Source organism: Callospermophilus lateralis, chromosome 11 (assembly GCF_048772815.1).
Source record: "Callospermophilus lateralis isolate mCalLat2 chromosome 11, mCalLat2.hap1, whole genome shotgun sequence".
Lineage (NCBI taxonomy): Eukaryota > Metazoa > Chordata > Mammalia > Rodentia > Sciuridae > Callospermophilus > Callospermophilus lateralis.
Window position 1 is genome coordinate 69,243,454 of NC_135315.1, and position 27,230 is coordinate 69,270,683.

Genomic DNA, 27,230 nt, shown 5'->3' on the forward strand with positions numbered 1-27,230 from the left:
GCCTGCACGTGCCCATCAGATTTGCTTTTCGTGCAGTTTGAACTTATTAGGGCTTAAAGTCGTGTGCAGCTTTTAGCCATAACTCGTTTTGAAATCTTTGTAGGATTCGTTATTTAAACATGTTGAGCCTAAGAAATCCTTGAGAGTGCAAATAATCAGTAAATACATATTGCACAAGCTATGAGAGTGAGCAGGTAGTTTTCATTCCCACGCCTTATTTTTATAAACAGTGAAATTCACCAGCTTGAGGTGCCTGAGTTGATACGTTTTTATGTTTGTTTACCACCCCCTTTTTTTGTATGAGATCGCTGTAAGCTCTATTATAAATATGTGCACTAATTCACTGCTGCAGTACTCATGTTTTGAGATTTTGAGATTTGATATTTCAGTTTACTATTTGGCCTCCCTGTAGAAGTTAAAAAAATCGGTGAATCACCCAAAAACGTTTCTATTAAATGATGTACAGTTTATAAAGCATAAATAAGTTGTTTTAATTTCTTGGACCTGAATTTTTCATTCTGTCTGTAGCAATATCATTTTGGATAAAACAGTCTAATTCCACTCAAGTCATTTATTTAGAAGAGGGGCCTACTACAAGAGCTTTAAAAGATTGCCCATTTTCCAACATTCTTTGGGTTAACTAGTACCAGCCTTTCAACTAGTTATAGGCCACATGCTAAATATAAAAACCATTCTTAGGGCTGAAGATAACAGGTCTTTTTATTTTAACAGCAAAAAGAAGCTTCATTTACATTTTCTCCTGTGAGTCTTTTTTTTTAATATTTATTTTTTAGTTTTAGGTGAACACAATATCTTTATTTTATTTTTACGTAATGCTGAGAATCGAACCCAGTGCCTCATGCATGCTAGGCGAGCCCACTACCACTTGAGCCACATCCCCGGTCCTCCTGTGAGTCTTTACTGAGCCTCAGGAATAAGTTCCAGATTGTAGATGATAATAATTCACTCTTCCTGTGAGAACCAAAGCACACAGGGAGATTAAAATACATGTAGAAGCAGACCAAGATGGACACTCACTCTTAATGATTTGACATTACATCTTTGATATTCATTTGTATTTGAATGCCTGAGAAGTTTGAGGGTGAAAACACTGTCCTGCCTACTGTTACAGTTTTACATTTTTTAAAATGAGAATCTTAAATTCACTACATAAAGCCTATGCTTAATTAATCATTCTTGTTCCCTCTAAGGCATTTGGTAGCTGTAAGGGAGCAAATACTGGCTTTATAATTTACACCTGAATTGGAGTTTTTTTCTCTGCCATTGCTTTTTTAGGTGACTATGAACAAATCTTTGAAAGAGATTTTTTGCCTTTCAGCTTACATAAGCTTACCAAAAATAAGCAAAGTTGGAACTTTATGTCAGAGGAAAAGTGCTGGTGTGTTTTTAGTAGCTAAATTTCCTATCCTAGAGGGCCCAGTTGATCAGATTTTAATATCTCAGTCGATAAGACCAACACATTGTATGTTTTTCCAGAAGTAATGATAAGTTGCAATGAAACATTAGTATTCTACCCTTCTGATTTCTTAAGGTCTGCTGACTTAAATTGACTATTCGAAGAATTATTATTTTTATGTTAGAGTGAATATTTGCAAAGCTTAGAAAACCTGTAATGCTGAATTTAACCTTTATCTGAAAGTGTCCAAAAATTAAAATTTCTGAGAGTCTTATCACCCAGGAACGTGATACCATTGCCATTCTGACTACCAAATAGGTGTCTGTGGGTAAAAATGGAGACTGACTGCACTTTTTGCTTTTGCACCTTCAACTAGCAGCATGGAAGATTCTGATTGTGAATGTCATTTTGCTGAATTTAAGGAAATGTGCTATGATAATTCTGTTTTTGTTAAAGAATTAGTACAGTTTAAAGTTTAAACATTGAAATTTGCCAAGATGATCAAGATAATTAAACTTTTTTTTTCCCTCTAGATAAAATTGTAAGGAAAGCTGGCAATCTGACAAATGCTTATGTTTATGAAGTTGGTCCCGGGCCAGGGGGAATCACAAGGTCCATTCTCAATGCCAATGTTGCTGATCTCTTGGTGGTTGAAAAGGATACTCGATTTATTCCTGGATTACAGGTAAGATACTTAAAGTGTCTATTAGGGAGCAAAAACACAATTTAAAATATTAGGCCATTGTTCTTAGGCCTCTGGGCAACCAAGTTTACGGAAATTACTCCTAGACTACAGATCAGAATCACAGAGATTTTGATTCTGTACAGAGAGGTCTAGAAATCTGCATTCTATAAAGCATCCCCAGATGGTCTGTTGACTACTGCTTGAAAATACAATGATGCTGAAATGTTTTCAGTTCCTTTTTTTTTTTTAAATCACTTATCATTGTCTGTGTACATCATGTCTGCTCCTTAAAAAAGTGAAAATCAGTAATGGCCAGAATGACTCATTGGCATGACTTTTGTGAACCTCATTCATTTAGGTTCAAAATGCATTTCCACAAGCAAAAGGCAGAGAAGACATTCATTTGTCTAGAGAGACTAATTGTTAAGCTTAAACATTCTTATAAAAGAATTTTGTAAGTGAGGAAATGAAGTTATATCATTCTGCTTATAGATTTAGGATAAGGTTTGATTGAAGTGGTACACCTTTAAAACACAGATACTATTATTACATGGGAAATATGTGAAAGAATGGTATATTTTATTGGGAGAGAAGAAACCTTGAGGGAAGGTCTTCCTAGCTGCCTATCAGAGGCTGGCAGTAGAGAGAATAAGCTTGTTTTGATCTTTTCTAAGAACTAAAACAGGTGGGAATTGAGGGAGACAGGATCATGGATTTGAAATAAGGAGGAACTTAAGTTTTTAAAACCTCGGCAAACAGTGGAACCGATTATGTCAGGCTTCGTGTAAAGGGAGTTCCTCATAGGGGGCACTTAATGACTTAGGGCCTCTGTTTGATTCCTGTGTAATTCTGAAACATTGAAAGAGCCCTGAGCCTTCGACAGTTTATTATGTGACTATAATGGAACAATAAAACTATCCACATTCTTTCTTCCATAGAAGAGGGCTAATGGGTTTAAAATTAGTATATTCTAATATTTATTTGTGTGTATATTAATAGAAAAATGTTTAAATTCTGTCAGGGCAGTATGAGAAAATTTGTTTAAAGATGTAGGAGTTTGTGTGCATACATCAGATTTTTTAGAAACAACAATTTATTTCTCATCTGTATCTGATATTTAGGCCTTAAAGAATTGTATAATGATTTACTTTGGTATTGTAACGTGGTACGTATTTCTTGATCAAATGTGGGATTTAGTAGTGATTTTTGCTTTCAGGCATGTTCTTGTTTTAAGAACTGTGTCTCAACTTGAGGTGGAAGTGGGAATAATGTTATTATTGATGAGCTCATGAGATGATAAAAAGAAATTGGATACTGCATAATTCCCTTCAGGTTTGTTGTAGCATTTTCTGGATATGAGGAGTACTTGTCTGACTTTTTCTCCCTTAAAGGGATTTTTTAACCCTCAAATTTCCTCATCTGTTACATTCATTCTTTCTTATTAGGCAAAGGGGTGAATCAGTTACATTCATTCTTTCTTATTAGGCAAAGGGGTGAATCAGTTTAATTACATATTCTCCTCTGTGATCTGATCTGAAGATCTTTGAAGACAGGCTGTTTTAAAGACCAGTGCCCCCGTCTCTCAACCCCCTGCCCCGGTCCTCCAGTCCGTGCCTTGTAACCCTCTACTATTATTAGATTTCACATCACCGGGCATGGTGTATGTGTTCTCCTCGTTTCTCCGTTCACTCCTCTGGAATGTAGGTGCCGTGAGGGTAGAGTGTTCAGTGTGTTGGTTTCCTTGCTGAATCTGCACTACAGGTGGCAGTGCCTGCTGCAGAACAGGCGTCAAGTGGTGACTCGAGAGGAACTAAGAAGGCAGTCGGCCTCTGTAACTGTGTATGTATCTGTGTGTCATGTGAGCTGACTAAAGGAGTCATTCAATAGTAAAATAAATATGTTTTATGGGTTATCAGAAATTTTGTGCTCTTTTTTCCCAATATCAAGGCTAAATTCGAGGTGAATTATAGGAGATATATATATGACTGCTCATCATTTCAGAAGAAATAAAATTAGTTCTTAGTGTCTTCTGTGCAGAAAAGGAACTCACCTTAAAAAGAAATGTTGGGTACTAAATTATCAAATAGGCTTCTTTTTCCTATAAAGAATGTTTCAATATGTAAAACCACTTTCTATTAGAGGTCCTAAATTAATCATAAAACTGAGTAAAAGCAGAAGAAGAGTGATCTATTTTAAGGATTCCATTTTAGTGGTTTCTAAGCTAATGGAATTACTTTTTAAAGAAAGTATAATAATTTATAAAAAGTCTTCTGGCTCAAAGTGTATCATTTGTAGCTTAATTTAGTTCACATAGTGTAATCAGGAGGCAACTCAGGGAAGGAAGGCTGGTGATAACTTAGTGCTGTTGAGGTGAGAAACCATGTCTGCTTCCCGAACACCGCATGGTGCGGTTCTGTGCTGAAGAATGTGGACGTCAGGCTCTATACTAGTTGTATGACTCTGGGCAGATGCTGTCTCAGCTTCAGTTACTCGTAGGCGGTTGGTGGGACTAAGTGATGCCTGACACTTAGCAAGCACTTGGTAAATCTGAATTATAAATACATGGTTAAATTGTTGTCCACAATAATAAAGGCGCCTCTGGTGACTCAGGATTGATCAGGAGACTGCTCATCTGGAATGAGTGTGGGGCAAGATTAATGTGACTCCTGGCGCGATGGAAACTGCAGTGCTGTGGAAATGGTGGGGCTTTCTCCCACTCCTCCAGCCTGCATCAGGCACCTGGGGTTTTTTTCTCTTGATGTTGTAACATTCCAATTGTGTGGTTCTTGGTGTTCATTTTTTGATGTTTTCTCTTACTTATTTTTTACATTTTTATGGCTGAGTGGATTCTCTGTGCCTTGGAGGGGAGTAAAGAGATTCCAGACAGCACAGGGAGCTTGAAGCCTTGATGGGTTCTCCTGTCATTTCTGAGCTGGAGATAACTTCATAAATAACGTGTTCCCTTCAGACAGTTCAGATTCTTCTTCATTTTTGTCTTTTTGAAAGGTTTCATACATTAATAACAACAATAGAAAATATTTATGAAGAATTTGCCATGCTAATATTTTGTTTTATACCTTTGTTGAGGTGCAGTTGATGCTCAGTAAATTGCCTATGTTGCAAATATAAAAATCACTGAGTTCTGACATATGAAGATCACACAAAACCATCACCGCAGTCAACATAGTGAACTTCTCCATGAAGAGTGCCTGTGTTCCTAGTAACCCATCCCCTGCTCCTCCCCTTCCCTGTCTCCAGGCAACCATTGGATTGCTTTCATCATTGCATTGTTTTCCTTTTTTTTAGAAGCTCGTATTAATGGAATCGTTCAGTATGCCAAATAGAAAACATTGTCTGATGTTTTTCTATTTGGCATAATTACTCTTGAGATTCACCCATGTTGAGGTGTCTTACCAATAGTTTGCTTCTTTCTGTTGCTTAATAGTATTCCATTTTATGGGATACGCCAGTTTTGTAAATATATCCACCTACTTTTGGACTTCAGGTGCTTTTTTTACCATTGAACATGAAAATAAAGCTATTTGAACATTCTATGAAACTCTGTGTGTGGATATATAGGTTGGGAGATAGCCGTACCCTTTTACATTTCCATCATTGGGCATGAGGGTTTTTCTTCTTGTTAGTTCATAGTATAGTGTTTTTCACATCCTAGTCAGGAGTGATTGTATCTTATTATGATTTATTGGCACTACTTTAATGAAGAATCATATTGCATATGTATTCATGTGCTTATTTGCCATCTGTATCTTCCATGGAGGATTTGTTTGTTCAGATTTTTTTTTTTTTGCTCATTAATTTTTTTCTCCTCTCTCTGCTTCTTGTTGAATTTTAAGAGATCTTTATATAGTTCAGATACATGTTTTGCAAATATTGTCTCCTCAGCTGTCACTCATCTTTTCATTTTCTTGACAATGTTTTTGAAGAGCACAAAATTTATCAGTTTTTCCTCTTAAATATGCTTTTAGTATGACTATGTAAGAACAAATACCACCACTATGTATAATGCACCAATAAAAAATATGGGAAAAAGAAATAAACATTAAAAAATACGATAGCTATTTTCTAAGTAATAAGCATCTGCTGTATTTACTATTTAAATAATTCCCACATTTGATATTTATTTCAGTCTTCAACCTATTGTCTCTTTACATGTTGAATCTGAAGTATCTTTAAATATTAAACACATAAACACATTTCTGTTCATTAAAAAATAAATATGATACTTTTCCTGTCATATTTTAAAAATATTTGCCAATCAGGATTGGTAGAAATTATTCCTTCCCCCTCCCCCAAGATGTTTATTGCTTTACCTTTGTATTGAGGTCGGTGACGCATATGATTTTTTGTGTATGCTATTAGATGAGGGCTCAGGTTTTTTGGTGGTTTGTTTTGTTTGCCCCATATGTTGAAATCGTCTTTCTTTTTTCTCATTGAATTGGCTTAGTATCGTTGTCTTATACATGTCAGTCTGTACCATGGCCTTGAATTCTGTTCCCTTGGTTCATAGGTTTATCTTTTCACCAATATCAATCTGCAATGATTATGGTATCTTTATACTTGGATGTGAAGTCAAGTAGTGTAGTCTTCTAACCTTACTCTTCTTTTTCAGTGTCATTTGACCTGATTTCCCTATATTTTTAGAATCAGATTATCAAATTTTTCATTTTTTAAAAAGCCTGGCAGGATTTTTAAAAATGAAACTGTAGATTAATTTGGGGGAGAATTGACGTCTTAATGATATATTCTCTTCATCTTTGAATGTAGTATATTCCATATTTTCTTTTTTTATTTATTTTACTTAAAATACTTTACTTTTATTTATTTTACTTCATGTTACACATGACAGTACAGTGATCTTGACATATCCTACATTTGAATCAGATGGAATATATTCTCTGATTTGTCTTGCAAGTTTTGCATGTGCATCAAATTTTGTCAAATTTATCCGTAACAGTTGATTCTTTAGAGGTAGACTTTATATCTTGCAACCGTGCTAAACTCACTTATTAGTGGCTGTTTTGTAGATTGCTTAGTATTTGCTGTGTACATTATCTTGTCACCAAATGAACACAGTTTAACCTTCTGCATTCCAGCATCTGTGGTTGATTCTTCTGGTGGTTGATTGTCTTATATTGTTGGCTAGGATCCACAGTATAGTGTGAAATAGCAGTAGTAGGAATACACACCCCTGTGTTGTCCCTGACCTTAGGTGAAATACATTCAGTCTGGACCACAGACCGTGATGTGAGTTGTAGGTTTTTTCTAGATCTCCTTTTATCAGGCTGAGGAAGGTCTCTTCTATTCCTGGTTTGCTGAGGTTTCACTTGTTTTTTTGGTGGGGGTGGGTGAAATAATGAGTAAATATTGAGTGTGCAAAACTGCTTTTTCCGAGTTTATTGAAATGATCACATGATTTTTCTCTTTTTAGTTCATTAATATATGAATCATATTTTTTAATGTTAGACCATTGTAGAATCTGTATTGGTGTCACCTTTCCCTTCTTTGGTCTTGATCATTTTAATGTCAGACCATCTGTAGAACCTGTAGCGGTGTCACCTTTCCCTTCTTTGGTCTTGGTTATTTTGTGTCTGTTTTTTTCCTGATTGCTCTGGCTGTAGATTGGTCAACTTTATTGATCTTCTCCAAACAAAGCTTTCAGTTTCATTGATTTTTCTCTGTTGTGTTCTATTTTCAATTGTGTTGACTTCTGCTCTGAAATCTTCATGTCCTTCCTTCTGCTAACTTTGGGCTTTATTGTTCTTTCTACGGCTTTTTTAAGGTGGAAGCTGAGGTCATTGATTTGAGGCTTTTTTTGTTTCCTTGTAGACATTTAGTACTATAAGTTCCTGATAAGTACTGCTTAACAGAATTCCACAAATTTTGATATGTTGTACTTTAATTTTCATTTTCTTTCAGAAATTATATACCTTAAGATACTGAATTTACAGGAAGACTTCAAAAGAAGGGTTTTTTAAAAATATATTTCTTAGTTGTTGATGTACTTTTATTTATTTTATTTATTTATATGTGGTGCTGAAGATTGAACTCAGTGCCTAAAACATGCTAGGCAAGTGCTCTGTCACTGAGCCACCACCCCAGCCCCTCAAAAAAGTTTTGAGGTGTATATTTAAGGAAAGATTTCAGAAGTAGTTCAGAATTTCCATTTAACATTCAGCTCCACTTTCCTTTTGATTTGTATTTGACTTCTAGATGATTTAGAAATGTATCATTTAGCTTGCAATTTTGGGTTTTTTTTTTCAATTCTGTCTGTAATTATTTTTAAGTTTAATTGGATTGTGATTAGAGAACCTGCTTATGTGACCTAAAGCATAGTAAATCTTATCAGATTTTAGCCCATGGCCTAGAATATTGTTTGGGGAGATGGTTCTCATGCACTTAAAGAGAACATGCATTCTTCTGAAAAGAACAGGTATTCTGTAAGAGTATGCATTCTGCCGTCCTTGGATGACACAGTCTGTACATTCTAATTAAATCAAGTTAATGTTGTTCAGGTCTTCTTTATCCTTGGTGATTATTTTGTCTACTGAAGTGTCATTGATTGAGAGAATAGTATTGAAATCTCCAAATAATAATCATGGATTTGTCTCTCTCCTTACAGTTCTGTCAGTGTGCTTCATTATGAAATGATCTCTTGAAGTGCTATTATCAGGCTCATGAACATTTAGGATTGCTTTGTCTTTGTGGTGGAGTAACCCCTTTATTATTATGGAATGATCTCTTGTTCCCTGGTAATATTCTTTCCTCTGAAATCACTGTGTCTTGTATTACCTAGCTATTCCAGCTTTCTTTTGATCAGTGTCAAAATACTCTCTTTTATATCACTTTTCTCTGTTCATTACTTTATATTTTAAATAGGTTTCTGTAGGCAGTGTCTAGTCAGGTCCTTTCCCTCTGATTTGACAGTCTCTGCCTTATGCATTAGTTTTCTATTGCTGCTGTAACAAATCACCGTAAATCCAATGTCTTTAAAAGGACCATTTGTATTCTTTTAAAGTTCTTGGAATGTAAAGTGTAAAATCAGGATTGGCAGGGCTGTGTTTTTTCTACTGACTTCAGCGGAGAATCTGATGCCTTGATTTTTGGCTTTTAGGGGCCACCCATACTCATCAGCTCTTGTTTCTACATCTCTTCCATTAACTCTAATCCTGCTGCTTTTCTCTTGTAGGACCCTTGTGATTTTATTGGACCCAAACAATCCAGGATAATCTCCCCAATCCAATATCTTTAACTCAACCACATCTGCAAAATCCCTTTTCTGTCTCGGATCACTCCCCCAAGGATTCATAGGTTAGAGGGTAAACATCTTGTAGGCAGATGGGGGTACAGTATTCCACCTATTGTCTGTAGCTTATTGTCATTATTTTTGTGGCCACTTGAAGTTTATAGTGAACGTCTTTAATGCAGTCTGTCTCCAAGTGGCATTGTCACTTCACTTACAGCTTGCAGATCGTGCCTCAGCATCTTTGCATATCTCCTACCAGGCCCTACACCATCTTGTCCTACATTTTGCCTTTTCCTATGTTATAAAGTTTACAGACAGTGTTACTTTTGTTTTAAAAGTCAATATTAATACTCTGTATTAAAAAGATTAAGAAAATGATAAAAACTTGTTAGATATTTCTTCACTTAGTACCATTTCTAGAGCTCTTTATCCATACTTTGATCTAGTACCTTTATTTAACCTTAACAACTTCCTTTAGCATTCTCTTGTAGTGTGGTTCTATTGGTGATGAATCATTTAGCCTTTTCATTTGTCTGGAAAAGTCTTCTTCGTTTTGCCTGTTTGTTTGTTTGTTTTAGTTGTAGATGGTCATAACTTTAATTTTTTTATTTTTATGTGGTGCTGAGGATCAGACCCAGTGCTTCACGTGTGCTAGGCAAGCCTCTATCAGTGAACCACAACCCCAGCCCCTTTTTGACTGTTTTGAGTAATAATATGCTGGAAGCTCCAGTGCCCTGAAGATATTGCTCCCATCTTCTCACTTGCAATATTTCTGTCAAGAAATCTCTTGTCATCCTTATCTTTGTGGCTCCATTTTCTCTACTGGTTGCTTTGAAGATTCTCTCTTTACCAGTGGTTTTGAGCAATTTGGTCATGATGTGTCTTGGTGTAGTTTTCTTCATGTTTTCTGTGTATGAAGTTCGTGAAGATTCTTGGAGCCGAAGAATGTTTGTATTTCTTGTTGTCCATTACCTGAAAATTCTTGTTTTGTGTATTTTGTGCCTTTTTGTTATTAGATTAAGATAGAAGAATATATTTGGTCCCTAATGCTCCATCTTGGCCAAAGTAGGAAACTCAAGGACTCTTACTGGCTATTAAATTTTATGCTTGTTTCATGGAATTTTGGAGACAGAAGGTATGTCATTGACTATTAGTAGATAATATTAGATAATGTCTGCATTTTATAATAGGTTAATGCAGGGATTATTTTTTCTTCATAAGCATAGTGGAAAGTTCATGGGATTAATAGTTATGTTTGTGGAGATTACGGTAGAAATTGACGTAAAGAACCTGGAGTACTGACAGGAGCCAGTGGATGGTTGCTACTAATATAATTATTACTCCTCTTGTCTGTTAGCCAGTTTCTTGTCACTTTGACCAAAACACCTGACAGGAACATTTTGACCCACAGTTTCAGAGGTTTGGTGAGATTGGTTGGCTCCAAGGCAAAGACATCATGGTATAGGGCACAGTGGAGGAAAGCAGCTCAGCTCTTGGCACCCAGGAAGCAGAGAGAACCAGGAAGGGCCAGGAGCAGATACAGGCTCCAAGGCCATGCCTCCTGCAGTCCACTCCTTCCAGCCACGCCTCACCTCCTACAGTTTTCACCACCTCCCAGTTATTAATCCATCAGATGGATTAATCCACTGGTAGGTCAGATTTTCTTATGATCTAATCATTTCACCTCTGAACATTGCTGCATAGTCCATAAGCTCTTGGGGGGCATTCCAGATGCAAAGCAAATACTGTCATCTTATAAGGGACAAAGTAATTCACACATTCTTGTAGAGAAAGCTCTATTTAGTTAGAGATAATAAAATTTTGAAATTATTTCATCTCTAGCAAATTATTCAAAAAGAGCAATTGTCTGACTTTCTGTTTTGACGTGACTGTTCACTTGAGACATGCCTAACTGAGGTGACCACAGTTAATCACAACACAGACAGACTTGGTTAAACAAAATGTGCCAAACAGCTGCAGTGGTTTGCAGTCCACTGAAGGAGAAGGATAAAAGTCAGTGTTGGTAGCAGTTATTACAGTAGCAGAAAAGCTATAAATCAAGTAGAGAGCTAATCATGGTAATTTAAAATAATCCCAACTCCAGTGCACCTCTGTGCCCACAAGGCCACCGCTCTTCAGGCAGCATTGACCGACAGCATCACGAAAAGCAGGAGCAATGCTTTCTGCATAGGAGAATTGTCCAGTGTAGTCTAAAAAGATGCCACTCTGATTTTCTCAAGAAATGTTAACAAATAAAGGATTGCATGTTGTGTGGGAAGTGTACGGGAGCAGACATTAGATTCCTTAAGCTCTTAGCATACGTATGTGATTCAGTAGTCTAACCAACCAGCACACTGACGGAAGTCATGCTCTAGTCTTCTCCCTAAGAAGGTGTTGTGATATTAAGCTCCTGTTGAATAACAGCACTGCTGTTTTTTGTGTAGTCTACATAAAAGTAAAGATCTGAAGTTTTTACATGTCGTATTTTAAGTATTTGTGTATTTTTTCATTCTCATATTACTTGTGAGACAGTTTTGCCCAGCCCTTTTGCAAGTTTTTATTCCAGCAGCATTCAGGCCCTATTCTATGGCACATCGGGGAGTAGGTAATGAATGCCTAGCCCACTCTGAGTGTTGGCTGCCATGGGCTCCTCACCCTGAGGAGGTGGCATAAAAATGCACAAAATATCCATTTTACATGTGGTTATTTGTTCTTTCCTCATCAAATTAAATCACCAAAGAAGCTACCCAGGTGGACCACTGTTACTTACCCCCTACAGAAAAGCTTTTACTGGGACTGACTTGTTAAAGGAGTTTTGTGTTTCGTTTTTTTAATGGCCATAGAATGGCACTATCCATTATATTGTTCCATGTACCCTTTACAAAACCTGGTTTCAGGAAAAAGAAAAATGACTCTCTTGGAGACTTGGTCTAATTACTTCCAGTAGAGAGTAAGGTTTATATTTTTCATTATGCAAATCATGAGTGTTAACAACTCTAACAATAGGATTCTTAGCACATGTGTAAAAAAATACATTCTTCTCCTTTTCATGGTTTGGTTTTCTCTTTATTTTGTAGTCCTAGTTAATGAAAGTCTTTTACTTGAAGACCATCTCATTTTGGAAATTTAAATGATGGACCAGGTTAAGAGTATCTATGAATACTCACCTGGCTGAAATCAGGTGCCCACACTTATGATCTCACAATGGACTGTGCCTCTGGGCGCATTGTGTGGTCACACCTTGGGCATGTTGTTGAAGGGCAGCAACAGGGATCCTTCCACCCGGCCACATCCCCCTCCAGCAGCGTTTCGGTGGTGAAAGCATTCCTCTGTGACTAGTTTACAGAGTCTCCTGTCCTTTCTGGGTGGAAGGCTGTGTCTGTAATGGCAGTATCAGTCTGCACTGCACTCTCCCCTCAGAATTGCCCCAAGGTCTTCAGGGAAGTCAGCAAACACCACATCCATTCCTTCTGCAGTGGGGAGTCACAAAGGGAGCTGGAGCACAGGGCTGTCAAGGAGGGGGCTGTCATTGACTGAGACCTAAACCTAACTGGGAATTCAGAAGAAATAGAGTAGACCTGAAACTTTAACCTAGGAAAAGAAAGTAGGTTCGTGTCTTTGTCAGTTTACTGGGATGCGGTTGTGTTTGTGAGTGTGGAAAAAGTTAATGCTTCAAGTGTGACTGTCAGAGCATATAAATTAACACCAAACAGTCAAATTTACATTGTTTTTAGTCCTAATTACAAATTACTTAATTACTTTCTGTATATTAACATTATGTAACATAACCTTTTAGTTCTGCCACTTTGTTTTTGAAATGCTAATTTGTTTTGTTTTAATTATGTGAAACATAGTTATCAAGAAATTTTAGCTTTCTCTAATCTTGGTCAATGCTGTCATTAAATTCTCAGTGTTTATACAGCAAGAGCATGTCCTATAAAGAGCTAGCTCTTTAGTATATTGTGGTTATTATGTTTTCTGAGATTTATCGGCTGAAACCCATCAGGTTAAATTTTAGCAAATCTGGTAATTTAAAATAATCCCAAAGTATGTTAGTACCAAAGGTATGCTGTTAGGTTTGCTAAACTGCAATGGTTAACCACTAGAAGATTCCAAACTTAAAATGTTTATTCTCTTAACTATATAAGCATTTCAGCTATGTATTTCTGAAATATTATTTATATAATTCTACCTCATTTACTAGTGAAGTAAATCTTTGCAAGTTTATAGACCCCACATTTTGGGAGCCAGCTTCCAAGAAGCTGAATGCTGTTTGATCATTCATGTGTTCATTCCTTATTCAATATGCATTAGTACTTAATGCATGTGCTGCTCAAGTAGATAGGAAAGAGGTACTGCCTTAAGGCGCTCATGCTGTTGCCGAGGAAGGAGTCTAGACACATGAACTCTGATCTTAAGTGCCTTCAGGGTCACAAGCAAGGCACAGTGGAGGGCTGCTGCCTGACTCCTGACTCCTGACTTCTGACACCTCTTCATCCTTCCTGTTTAGTTGCCTGAAATAGGTGAGGACAGGGTATTAGGAGAGAAGGTCAGCTTATGGAACTAGAAGGACAGAGTCCCCCTTGACTTGTTGACTGAACATCCCTGTGTAGCCCTCGACAGGTTCTAGAATTTCGGCAGCTGAGCTAGACCAAGGTTCTCTGGACCCCCTGAGCTGAGACTTGCTGTAGGAGGAGGATCACCTCTTTCTTGCAGTCTGCTTTGGAGTGACGTCTCATCTGGCAAGTTCACTCTGGCATTTTAAGTTTTGTAAGCTAGGAGCTGCATGCTTTCTGTTTTACTGAGGATCAAGTTTTGTATTGGGCGCAGGGACACATAATACAGATTTATAGTTGGCTTATTCATATGGCCTTTGCAAACCAAGTGCCAGCTTTTTATTATGTCTGTGGAAGTGTGGTAATAAAGTGAATGAAATTAAAACAGAGAGATCTATTACAAAGGAAGCTGTGTTTTGTTGTTGGTTTTCTTTTTTGCTTAAAGAGATTGATGGAAAGCTGGGCGTGGTGGCACACACCTGTAATCCCAGCCACTCAGGAGGTTGAGGCAGGAAAATCGCAAATTCAAAGCCAGCCTCAACAAAGTGAGGCATAAGCAACTCAGTGAGACCCTACCTCTAAAAAACTACAAAATTGGCCGAGTGCCCCTGAGTTCAATCCATAGTATGCCCCCGGCCACACACACAAAAAAAAAAAAAAAAAAAAAAAAATTGAAGGAAAGGGGGAAAAAAGCAAATGACTGGAAGGTGGAAAGGGGCTGATAGAGAGCAAGTATGGAACTATATAAACACAGGACAGTTATATCCAGGACAGTTCATAGGTGGATAATGCCTGTGAATCAAGAAAGGTTCTGGCTAGGGCTGCTAGGTGAGGGTAGTCTCAGAATGCCAAATGGGGCATGGCATTGACTAGGGACTTTCTACTTAGTTTGAATCTACCCATAGATTAGGCTAAAGATCTAGGTAATGTGTAGAATTCTGTGTGGGTATTTAGACTATGAAGATTTAGTTGGATTCAAGTTTATTTTTCTTATTCCTAATTCTCAGAATTTCATTATCCCTTCCTTAGTCTGTAATTGTAAGACTTAGAGATAGGAGTGTAGTTTATGTTGAGTTCTGTACAGAAGTAGAAGTCATTCTGAGGGCCAGAGTTACACTCATATGCCACGTGTGCAATCCTGAGCTGCTGTTGTGCCACCTGTGACTGTCCCTAATCCCCCTGTGTTGAAGAGAAACTCTGTCAGTTTGTGGATGGTCACTCTGGTCTCTGGCTTTTCCAGCAGATGTAATGATGCACAGGTTTAAACGCTGTAGTTCTGTTGTTCTGTTGTGTGAGCTCATTTTATTGACCTTATAAACTAGATGCTTTCTGATGCAGCGCCTGGAAAACTGAGAATTGTTCATGGAGATGTGTTGACCTTTAAGATAGAAAAGGCTTTTCCAGAAAGTCTTAAAAGACACTGGGAAGATGGTAAGTACTTTGGGCATGTTTTTTTAAAATTTTTCTTTTGTCATTATTTATATCACAAGTATTTATTATACTTTTACTATAAGGGTTCACTATTACATGTTTATATTTTAGACTATCTGAACAGATTTAAATAATGTGCATTGTCATTTTTTTACTTTTCTTCTTTCTTCCAAAATTTAAACCTAGTAACCTTTTCTTAGTTCTAATTTCTTTGACTCAAATTTTCAAATGTTTTAGATTCCGTGCAAGTAAACTTGTCATTTTTACAATACCATATACATGGGATAAACTCTTATAAAGTATTACTTTTTCTAAATGTGAAAAAGGAAATGTAAAGCAGGCCACACCCAAGCCTTGGTTTTAACTTTACTCCATTTTCTTTCACACTCTAACCAGGGCACTCTGTTTTCATGCACTGTGTTCACTGGGTATCTGCTGTGTGCCAGCTCCCTAGAGTACACAGATAGAGTATATTTCTTGCTCATCAAAACCTTTGACAACAAATGGAAGAGGTTTTTGACACATCATTATCTAGCTGCCCATGTCTCTGGCCTCCCCAGGGCCAGGCTCCTTCAGGGTGGTCTGTGTTTGCAGTGCCAGCCTCTGACAGACCTTTGGGCACTGCCTGGAGGCTCCTACCTGCCCCCAGCCCCATCCCTGGACAGGCTCCAGCTAGGCTCACAGTGATCTCCTGCCCTCAGACCTATTCTGACTGCATCCTCCTGCATTCCTTTGCTGTTGTCCACCTTGTGTGTGTTCCCTTCCCCCCTCCGTCCCTCTCTCCCTCCCTCTCTCCCTCCCTCTCTCCCCCTCTCCCCCTCCCCCCTCCCCTCCCCTCCCCTCCTCCTCCTCCTCCTCCTCCTCCTCCTCTTCTTCTTCTTCTTCTTCTTCTTCTTCTTCTTCTTCTTCTTCTTCTTCTCTCTCTCTCTCTCTCTCTCTCTCTCTCTCTCTCTCTCTCTCTCTCTCTCACATCTTCCCTGATGCCAATATCCTCCTGTTTTTTATTTGACATTTTTGAACTTTCTCTAACAACTCTTTGCCAGTGGTTTCTTTCCACTGAGTTCTTATGTGTTGTTTTTGCTGTTTTTCTTTCTGAGCATGTCTTCTTGCTACAGATTTGTCTGGATTGCTCCACTTCTGTGGCTTTACTTCCCACCCAAATATTTTGGGCACTCACATCTTTATACCCAGCCTGTATCGCCTTCCAGGGCATCTGAGCCCCTGTCCACCTCAGAGGTGCTTTAACTTCATCATGTTCAACTCGTTTTTAATTCATTTTCTAAGTCAGAATTCCTAGCACTGTCACTACCTGACTGGCACTAATTAAGTAAAGTCCTTTGTGAGTACTTTGTGAAAAAATGTTGAAGAATCAATGGACCAAACAATGCTCAGTCATTATCTTTTCAGATACTTGTGTTTGATGCTATTAATATCCAGTTTGATTTTACTCTTAATTAAAATGGTATTCAGAATTTATTGATGAAATTATTACAAGTTATTTTTTTTTCCTTGTCAAACAGATCCCCCCAATATACATATAATTGGAAATCTGCCTTTTAATGTTTCAACACCACTGATTATCAAATGGCTTGAAAACGTTTCTTGTAGAGATGGACCTTTTACTTACGGCAGAACTCAGATGACTTTGACTTTTCAAAAGGAAGTGGCTGAGGTAAGCATTAACTTTGTGGCTTAACTTTTTCTGGTTATTAAATGATCAAAATCCCAAACGATAATGCATTTTTACCTGTGTATTCTAGCTTAATGCTCCATTATACACAGAAAAACCCAACAGTGGTTCAGCCAAACATTAAACATGTAATGGGATGACCGACAACTGCTGGGAGCTTCCCGGGAGAGCGTGACTGATGTGTGTCCACCAGGAAGGCCTTGTGGTAAATGCAGGGCCACAGCCACGAGCAGAGAAGGATGAACATATTGCCTGTGTGTTCACATGTGGAGACTGGCCTGTGACAGCATAGATTTGTCCTTTGTACTGTTAGGATGAAAAAGAATGTCATCATCCGCTTGTTGTTGAGAAGGGCCAGAGTTGAAGCCCTCATTATCTAGCACATGCACTGTCTCCACCCCCAGCTCAGCTAGCCTGCTGTGCTTGCATCCCCAAGGCAGGCAGGGCCCCTTCACTCAGTGGAAAGTGTCTCTGCAGGATGGACAAGGGAAGCTTTCAAGCTGCAGAGGTTTAAGGGGGCCCTGCACACTGTGAGTAGGCTCACTCTGATTGCCTCTCTTCTCCACTCCCACCATCTAGATAACCAATGCTATGACTTTTGGATTTATTATTCCTTTCCATGGTCTTATCACATAGACTTGTCCATATAGGTAGTAGCCTTTATCTTGAGCCATTTTGAGCTTTCTACAATTGAGTTTATTATACACACACACACACACACACACACACACACATACATACATGTATACACATGTGTGTGTGTGTGTATGTGTGTGTGTGTATGTATTTTGTCCTGAACATCATTTGTAGGATTCACTCATGTTACTACTAGCTATATTTTATTTACATAGTCCAATATACTTCCCACTGTTTGACTGTCATCATTTTTGCATTCTCCTATTTGGGGGATTCCAAATTAGTTTCAGTGTTTTATTATTACAAACAAAACTATCATGAACATTGTCATACAAGGGCAATGTTTCCCTGGGGTATATGCTGTAAAGTGCAACTGCAGGTCTTTGCTCTGCTGGGTGGTGCTCAGGAGAACGCCTGTTGCAATGCCATCCACAGAGAGTTCATTTTGTTCCACTTCTTGCCAGTTCTTGGTATTGACAGACCTGTGCATTTTCTTAATCTGAGGTTGATGGTGTGTCGTGGTGTTTTATTTGGTCTGTTAATTTTTTTTTTTTTAACTTGAGCACCATTTTATGTTTCCTGGCCTTTTAGGTCACTTAAGGATCTTCTGTGAGCTGCTTGCTCACCTTTCTTTGGGCTGCTTGTCTTTTCTTATTGATTCAGAGGAGTTCTTACATTATTAAATGTGTTGCAAATTTCTCCTGATGGATGGAGTTTTGTCATTGGATTTTTTACAATGTCTTTTGAAGATTGGGTTTTCTTAATTCTTAAGTTTATAATCAGTGCTTTTTGTGTTTTGTTGAAGAAATCCTTTTATATCTAGAGAATGTGGAGACACCTTTCTGTTATCTTCCAGGAGCTTTTTGTTTCCTTTACATTTCTATCCACTTGGGGTTGATTTTTTTTTGTAAGGTTGAATTAGAAATAATTTTACTATTTATAACATGTGGATCCCAATTCACCCCATTGGCCATATTAACAAGTATCTATCATTTTTGCACTTATTGAAAGAATAGTTACACAAACGTTTAGGACTGAATTAGTGATAGACAACTTAATCCATCAGAGAGTAAAGCAAATCAAAGAGATTTTTATTAAAATAAGAAGTAAAAAAATATTAATTGGAGATAACAAATTACTTTGAAAACTAAGAAGAAAAGCAAGATCTGAAAAAATAACCATGAGTCTTTACCAAGAGTCTCAAAATTTCACTTAAAAAATGTATCATACCCCTGGAAGGAAAAATGATTACTGTAAAGTTGCTGATCATTTCCAGAAAACTTTGTATATCTAATACACTTATAATCCTTAGGGAATTTATCTTGAAATGTAGTGAATTTCCCAGGACCATCTTGAGGAGACCTGTAAGAATACAAAAGAAATGTTGAGAGGGAGAAACAAAGAGAAAAGAATCTCATAATCTCATTTCAAGTGTTGAAGTGCGAGGTAAGACTTGAATGTTCAGAGCGGTGTGACACGGTGCAGAACCAGTCATTGATTGGCTACATCATAATATTCAGAATCTACAACTTAGTGTATGTTCGTGGCCAGATAAAAAGTCAACAGTGAAGAAAGGAGTTAGTCATTCTGGGAATATTTGGTTACTTGTTATGAAGAAAAGAAATTTTAGTAATTTACGTTGCATAAAAATTCTGGTTACTGCCTCTTCGCATTCACCACTCTCTGTTCCAGCATTCATCTTTGATTCTATTTAATGGAATTTTTACTTAAAATATTGTATTTTTATCTCCAAAAGTTCCATTTGGGCCTTTTTATATCTTTCTCTCTTCACTGTGGTCATGTTTTCCGTGGCATTTTTGTTCATGACTAATATTTAAAATTACTATTTTTTGTTTTGTTTGTGTGGTGCTGGGGACAGAACCTCTGCCTTTAGCTGAGGGGAGCACAAGCCATTCCTCGCCCTGTGTGAGCTCCACGGCTCTCGGGGTCTTTCTCCAGTCCTTAGGCACATCAGGGCTCCTGAGACTTGAGGGGACCTTCGACATATGGGAGCTCTGGCCCACCCCTCACCTCCTCTTTTTCACTCTGTGAGAGAGAGAGAGAGAGAGAGCAGAGACGGGAGGAATGAGAATGAATGAATGAATGAATGAGTTCTCCCTATCCAGGCCTCTCTGACCTCCATCCTGTCGCCCCAGGTGCAGCCCTCCTCTGCCTGAGCCACAGCCTGTGCAGGGCAGCGCCTCGGGTAGTCAGGGGGCAGTCTTGGCTTACCTCCTTCCCTTCCTCAGATCACAGACCTGCAGTGTCTATTCAGTTTGTGAAGAACATTTCCTGTATTTTATTCAGCTTTATAGTCATTTTGGAACAAAACTTATCAGAATTCCTTTGAGAGTAGGCTGTGTAACTACATGAGTTTGATTCTTAAGATTCTTTTCTCTCAGATAATATGAGTGTGTTGTAAGAATTTGATTTCTCAAATCCATCTCTCTCTCCACCTATGTCCCTTCTTATAATCATCCCTAGTGGGGAAACTTTTGTCCCACATATCTCTTGGAGACATTGGGCAATCTCTAGAGACATTTTTGGTTGTCACAGCCAGAGGATGCTTCAGGTTCCTGTTGGCAGAGCTTAGAGATGCTGGTAAACATCCTTCAGGGTCCAGGAAAGCCCCTCACAGCAAGGACTGGCCCAGCATTAATCATCCCCAAATGCCAGTAAGCCAAGGCCCAGAACACTTGGTTTGTAGTCTTCATTAATAAAATCTTCTCATAGTTGTGGGGCTTTTATCACAAACATGTGGGACCCATTTGTGTTCATGGGAACTCAAAGATGATGTCAGTACTCCCCACGGTTCTTATCATTTCCTGTTACTGAATCTTACCTTCTGTTGGTCTTAACTGGCCTATACTTAAAAGTTTCCTTCATTGTTTTCTCAACCTTTGGAACTGTCATTTCTGACAAAAACCACTCTGTTTATACTCACAGCATTCTCACATGAGATGTGTGTGTGTATTTTTTCCCCACACCAAGCATTCCAGGTTTCCAAACACCAGCTGGTGTCCTGTAATTTAATTAAATTCTGAGGCTCTCCACCTGTAATTATTGTCAGATCCACAGGTTTAGGGCTCAGTTCTGCAAGGGCATCAGATACCAGTCACAAATCTGGGCCTCCAAAACTTCTGAGCAGCCAGCTGTAAACTGGGAGTCCTGTGACCCCTCATCAGTTTCCACGGTTTGTCAGAATGGCTCAGAACTCAGGGAACCCCTTCATCTCTGGTTTAAGTAATGAGTCATCAGTTGGTCTTTCTGGTGACCAGCCCCTTCTGGGGGCTCCCTCTCCCCTCACCCACCATGTGATCTCCTTAGTATAAACTCAGATGTGATGAAAAACAAGACACCCTCTCCCCAGGAGACTGCCAGCCATCAGGAAAAAGACCAAGTCTGTTTCTTATTACTCCACAGTGGGTGGGTTTATTTTTCTCTCAGGTGACATGATTATTGTGATACTTCATTCTTGCACTCCGTTTCTTTCCCAGGGAAGAGCAGGGGCAGAGGCTAAAGAGGTAACTCATTGTCAGCCATGGTTAGTAAGTGTTGCTTCCATGTCACCAAAGGCCATCAGTTTTCTTTATCAAATAAAGGTTGATTTTAGTTAAATTTGAGCATAATATTGAGAAGAGTTGTTATCCAGTCTACAATTTATGGAGTGCAACAGAAGTGTAGTGATTTTCCCATCTCTTGTGAGAAAGTTTCAGTGGGACACTAGCAACATTGTGTTGTATTTTAGCCACAGAAAACATTTTTTAACATTGACTTTGGCTTTGTGAAATAAAAAACCAGAAATGAACACCATACTCTTATTTCTTTCTCCAGGACTATAGGATTAAAATACAAGAATTCAGCCAGTGCACGTGAGGCGACATACAGAGAATATTACGTTACAGCTCATAAAATAGAATCAGACTGTGTAACACTAAATGAGACCTTAACAGACCTCATCTAATCTCACCTTGTAGTTGAGAAAACGGAGGCTCAGTCTGGCTTAATGAAGTCACAAGGTTTAACTCCTCCATGTGGTTGGTCCTGAGGTTTTTCCTAACTGGACCAGCATCAGCCTGTCTGTTGTCTCTCATGCCCAGGAGACACTGCTGTTGATGGGTACATTCCTAGCAGGAGGGCCTCTCCTGCCACTGACTATGTGGCTGTCATTGTCCCTGATGGGCGGCTGTGTGGCTTCTCAACTGTAAGCACAACTTTTCTACTTGCATTTAAAATTGTTTCAGATGAATAAGAGGAAAAGCAGCACTGTCTTTGGGAAGTCTTTGACCCCTTGTTTTCTCATACTCAGAGTGCTTTTCAGAGCTCAAGGGTTAGCAGTTGCTTTTTACTTAAAAACTCAGCTGGTTTGGCTTCCTGGCCTTTTGTGGTTAAATCATGTAACTCCTAATGGATTTTGATGGTGCTGTACATTCAAATGGTTGGTTGGCCATTTAACTCTTAGGCTAGTTTTTAATGAAGTCTTTCACAGGGCTTTCCAGCCTGTGACTTGAATTTTTACCTTATGAGTTAGGGACAGTTATATGTGCTGCTCTATTCCAAATTAAAATCTGTGATTCACATGTTTTCACCTCTACCACCCAGGGATATTTGCTAGAGACTGAAGGGTCGAGCCAGTGGGTTAAGACACTCCCTCCTGGTTACACTGGGTGCTTAGTTTTCTAAGTGAATATACTTAAATGTGCTTTTATATGAAATTAGAATAATTTTCATGTCTTACAGTTTTCCTTTTTTAGTTAAAGTTATTTTTAAATTCTCTTGAATTCATCACTTGATGCATACCTTTCAAACATAAAGTAAAATATTAGCTGAGAGGGGGAAAGAAATCCAGAATAAAATAATAATTTTTAAAATGTGGGCATTTATTTTGGTTCATTTTTTAATATTGTGATTATGTTCATACTAGATTTTATTATAAAGGTCTGCCTTGAATTGTGTGAGTTGGATGTTAATTATAATGCATTTTGCATTTTCCACTTTTATTCTGGTAGTAAAACATTTTTTTTCCCTTCATGGAGAACTAGAAATGTTTTCAGTCATTTGATTCAGAAGCTTATTCTTTAACTGAAATCTGTATGGTGGCTTGTTTTTATATTTGCTTGAGAATATATGCATTTCTTGGTTTTACACTTTGATGAGGAAGGATTTTGTCTTGTATCTTAGAGCAGCTTATCACCTTGAACCCTTGAACTCAGCTTCCCAGTGATTTCAATTATCTTAAATATAGATAAGAACCGGATATTTAAAATTTAAGAAATGGGGTGAGATGGGGATGACTTCTGATTATCAAAACAGATGTGACAGAATCTCCAGGTTTGCTCATGAGAAGATTCCTCAGCATCTCATGCAGAGCCTAGATTCTGATCTTAAGGCAGAACTCCAACCAGCCAGACTGTGTGGGTCTCAGGTCCACCGCCTTTAGAAGCAACAGAGTAAACCGGGCTGTTAGAACAGGTCAGCTCAGGACACCAATGCAAACAACAGTGTCTTCTTATATAAAAATGTCACACTAGACTTATTTTCTGCCACTTTCATTTTTTACTGTTTTGAGATTTAACCTACATTGACGACCCCTCATTCATTTAAATTATTATTTCTTATTTCATTCACAAAAGTACTACAATTTATTCATTCACCTCTTGATGAACTGATGTGTTTTTCTGCTTTTTTAAATAATGCAGTAACACTACAATTAACATTCATATACACATCTTGTGCAAGCATATAAACCATTCTAAGGTGTATTTCCAGAGACACAACTAAAGGGTCGTGGGTTTGTATAACTTCCACTTTACTACACATTGCCAGATTGTGCTCCGGAGTGCTTGTGCTGATTCTCTGCTCCCTTGCTAGCATGCTCGAGCGTTCCTGTAGTTCCATGTACTTGCCAATGCTAGGTTCTGGCAGGCTCTTTTAAAAATGTTTTGTTCGTCTCGTGAATATGAAACAACATCTCATTGTGGTTTTGATCTGTAAAGTGGCTGAGCACAGTTCATGGTTACAGCCCCTGAGGATTGCTCGTCTGTGATCTGTCTTACCATATTTTCTGTTGTTTATCTTCGGATTATTAATGCCTGTCATGCAGGCATTCCTTTTGCATTCCAAACACAGATCCTTTAGTCCTGCAAATACCTTCTCTCAGTCTGAAATTTGTCTTCATAGTGTTTTTATCATACAGACATTCATTTTAATGAGCTTCTGTTTTTGCATATTTAAGATATTCTTCCCTACTATGGAGGGTCATACTTTTTCCTCCTGTAGATACCTAGTTATACCCATATCTCCGTTGAATTGTCCATCCCTTTTCCTGTTAGCAGTTCTGTATCACATCTATCACTTATCAGCTCTCCAAATCTTGGGTTTGTGCCTACGGCATACTGCTATAATTTTCACACTTGGTAGGGTGAATCCCCCTATCAACATTGCTGGTACTCTTCGGAAGTGTCTTGGTCATTCTTGGCCTTATATATATGGAATTTAACTTTTAAAAATGTATGCGAATTTTTTTTTGTACATGGAAATCAAAGTTTTTTTTTAATCCTGCAATTTTAACTAAAATTTTATTGCACTTATTAATTAAGTTGACTATAACTAATACATTTCAAAATAAAAATAGGTGCTTAAAAGAATAAATTATTAGTTATTTACAGACATTATTTGTCAAGAATAGTCAGTTCTCCAGCAAAGAAAAGCACACTGTTAAAATGTTCATTCTTGTGTTGGGGTATTTCAAAATGTTCATTCATATATTGGGATAATTCAGGAAATTTAGTATTTGAGCATCTTTGGTTTTTTTATTATTCTTGCTAACTACATCATCAAGTATTAGTTGTTCTATAAAGCTGGACCACCTTCTATAGAATGTGACAGAGGCTTGAAAATCCCCAGCAGTCAGTGGTAGGGAAGATTTCTTCCCTAATTTTTTAGTGCATTATGCATGACACAGACCATATAAGGTATAATCACATGAATGAGGTGTGCATCTGTTGATGGTGATGTTGGAAGAAAATGTTCCTCCTATTGGCTACGTGCCATGCTTTTATAATTTACCTCCAGAAGTTCAACATCAGATACAGTGGGATGTTAGCTCTGTTATTTTTGGTCAGACTGGATTTATTATTCACTAAAATTCATTTTTTGTTCTTCTGTAGAGACTCACGGCCACTAAAGGAAGCAAACAGCGTAGCCGCCTTTCCATCATGGCCCAGTACCTCTGCAGCGTGGAGCACATCTTTACGATTCCAGGTCAGGCTTTTGTCCCCAAGCCAGAGGTGAGTTTCTGCTTATGATCATAATTTAGTTTATCATAATTTGATCTTCATTATGATTTTTATTTCCCTGTAGTGTGTCATAGGAAGTAGTCTCTAGGATCTAATATTTATTTATAGCAAACTATGGCATAGTTTATTTCTTTTGAATAAAAACCACAAAAAACATACAAATAGTTAGTTCTTACACTAATCTTTTTCTCCCTTAGATAGGGGGACTGATTACTAGTATTCACCACTCATCACCCTTCCTACTCCCAGAGGCATCCCAGTCCTTGGGAAAAGGAATCAAGTGTTGTTTGTGGTTTCTGAGAAGAGATTCTAACTAATGCTACATCAGACATTATTTATTCATCATGATTTTTTTTACACGTTTTTGGCAGTGTTATTTGTAATAAATCATCTGTGGAAAATCATTTGAATGTTAACTTAGGCTTCGACTATTCCATGCTAGTTATATGAGTAAGTTTTAATTACAGAAACAAAGTTTCTTTGCCAATAATTAAAAAGCTAGTGCCTGTTTTGGCAAAACCACTGTTCAGTGAATTATTGTAGGACATGTAGTATAAAATCTATTTATTTCTTCACTGAATGTATATTGGGTGCCTACTGCTTGAAAGAAGCTGGGCTGGGGATGCAACATCAGTGAGGAGACAAGAGACAAATCAGATACGGAGCTTCTTTCGGGAAGTTCACAGTCTGATAAAGGGTAGAAATCTCTTGGTGGTAACTAAAATTCTTAAATATAAATTTTTTGTAGAGTGGTCTTTACATAGTTCGAGCTCCATAAATAAAAGTAGATAGGATAACAAGTGTATGGGGACTGGGGTAGGGCTCAGTGGCAGAGCACTTGCCTGGTGTAGTATGGTTTTATAGATTTAGGTGCAGGTTCAGGTTGTAGATTTGGAACAAGGGCTCCAGCCATTAGTGTTACAACGATTTGTGGGTCTTGGAGTGTGTTCATGTGCTTTTCTGCCACCTTTACATTTCCTCTTGACCTCACCACAGTTAGCTGAGCTTTCAGGTGCCTAAGAATTTAGTCCATCTTCCACTTCTGAAGCAGACGCATCAGCTTTCCCTGAATCAAACTCAGGAGACTCACTAGCCATCCCACCTCCACCTCTGCTCCTCAGGATTGCAAAGACACTGTAGATGACTTATTCCAGAATAAGACGAGAGCGGGTAGAGTATCATCAGATCACCACACTTGTGCTCTCAGGGGCTTTCTCTCCTGTGGCAGGTGGCCATTATAATGAAAAGGTCCAGTAACCAAATACTTGGCTTTCTTCTTATCTTGTGTGTGCTTCGAGCATTCTGAGTGGCCTAAAACCCATTCTTTGATGAAACCAAAATCTTGGCTTAAAGGCTTTTGTAGTTATGGTTATTATCATAATATGGTTATTATCATAGAATCCTAGACAGACTAAATTTTACCAAGGATTTTTCAGGATGGATGTAGAATATTTTGTTGGAAAGTTTCTCTTAGTTTTAGTTACCTAAATGTTTTATGGTGTTTAGAAATTATTAGTAGGTATATAGTTTGTTTTTAAAATTTATTTCCTTTGTGATTAAGCCCTCAAGAAAATATTTATATTTTTGGGAAAAACTAGCTATGTCTTTGATTCTCTTTTTACTGAATGCTTGTTTGTTTTTTTGTTTGTTTCAAATTAAACATATGGCACTTCTCTCACATGTTTTTCATTATGTTGTAAATATTACATGCAGGGGATTCATTTGTGATCTAGGAAAACACTTATCTAGGAGGACATAAGATATATTATGATAAAGGAAAACAACCAAACGGTCGAAATTAAGATTTTGAAATAATTCTTCACTGCTCCCATGGGGGAGAGGAGCCCTCTTGAGCACAGATTGCCCCCCAGAGTTGTCTCCTGTGCAGTTAAGCCTGAGCTGGGGGCCGCATGCTGCAAGTGGGGGTGCAGTGCCCTCTGTGCAGAGGTGGCTCCAGATCTGTGAGCACTGCGGGTAGCTGGGGATGGTGCTCCAGCCAGTGAACAGAACTTGGGCAGGCTCCAGCAGTATCCTGTGGAGGTTCCTACCAACAGACAGTGCCCTAAGAAACTTTCATGGCCTTATTTGCATAGGTTTTGTAGAAATTTTAAACGAAGTTTTATATTTAAGTACTTTAGCATGCTTCAACCAGGATTATTTCAGATCATTTTTTTCCTCTTTCTTTGTAACTTTAGTCTTTTCTCAATGTTTTATATTTATCATGCTGCAGTTATTATTAAGTTGCCTCAAATT

The 27,230-nt window shown here is 38.1% G+C and overlaps 1 protein-coding gene across 1 annotated transcript in view; it reads left to right on the plus strand.

The window, feature by feature from the left end:
* The window catches only part of LOC143410057 (dimethyladenosine transferase 1, mitochondrial-like), a 43,344-nt gene that overhangs the window by 508 nt on the left and 15,606 nt on the right, over nucleotides 1-27,230 (plus strand). The window contains exons 2-5 of the mRNA XM_076870731.2: nucleotides 1,951-2,102; nucleotides 15,245-15,353; nucleotides 16,874-17,025; nucleotides 24,849-24,968. Of these exons, the coding sequence (XP_076726846.1) occupies nucleotides 1,951-2,102; nucleotides 15,245-15,353; nucleotides 16,874-17,025; nucleotides 24,849-24,968 (533 nt within the window). The remainder of the gene's footprint in view (nucleotides 1-1,950; nucleotides 2,103-15,244; nucleotides 15,354-16,873; nucleotides 17,026-24,848; nucleotides 24,969-27,230) is intronic.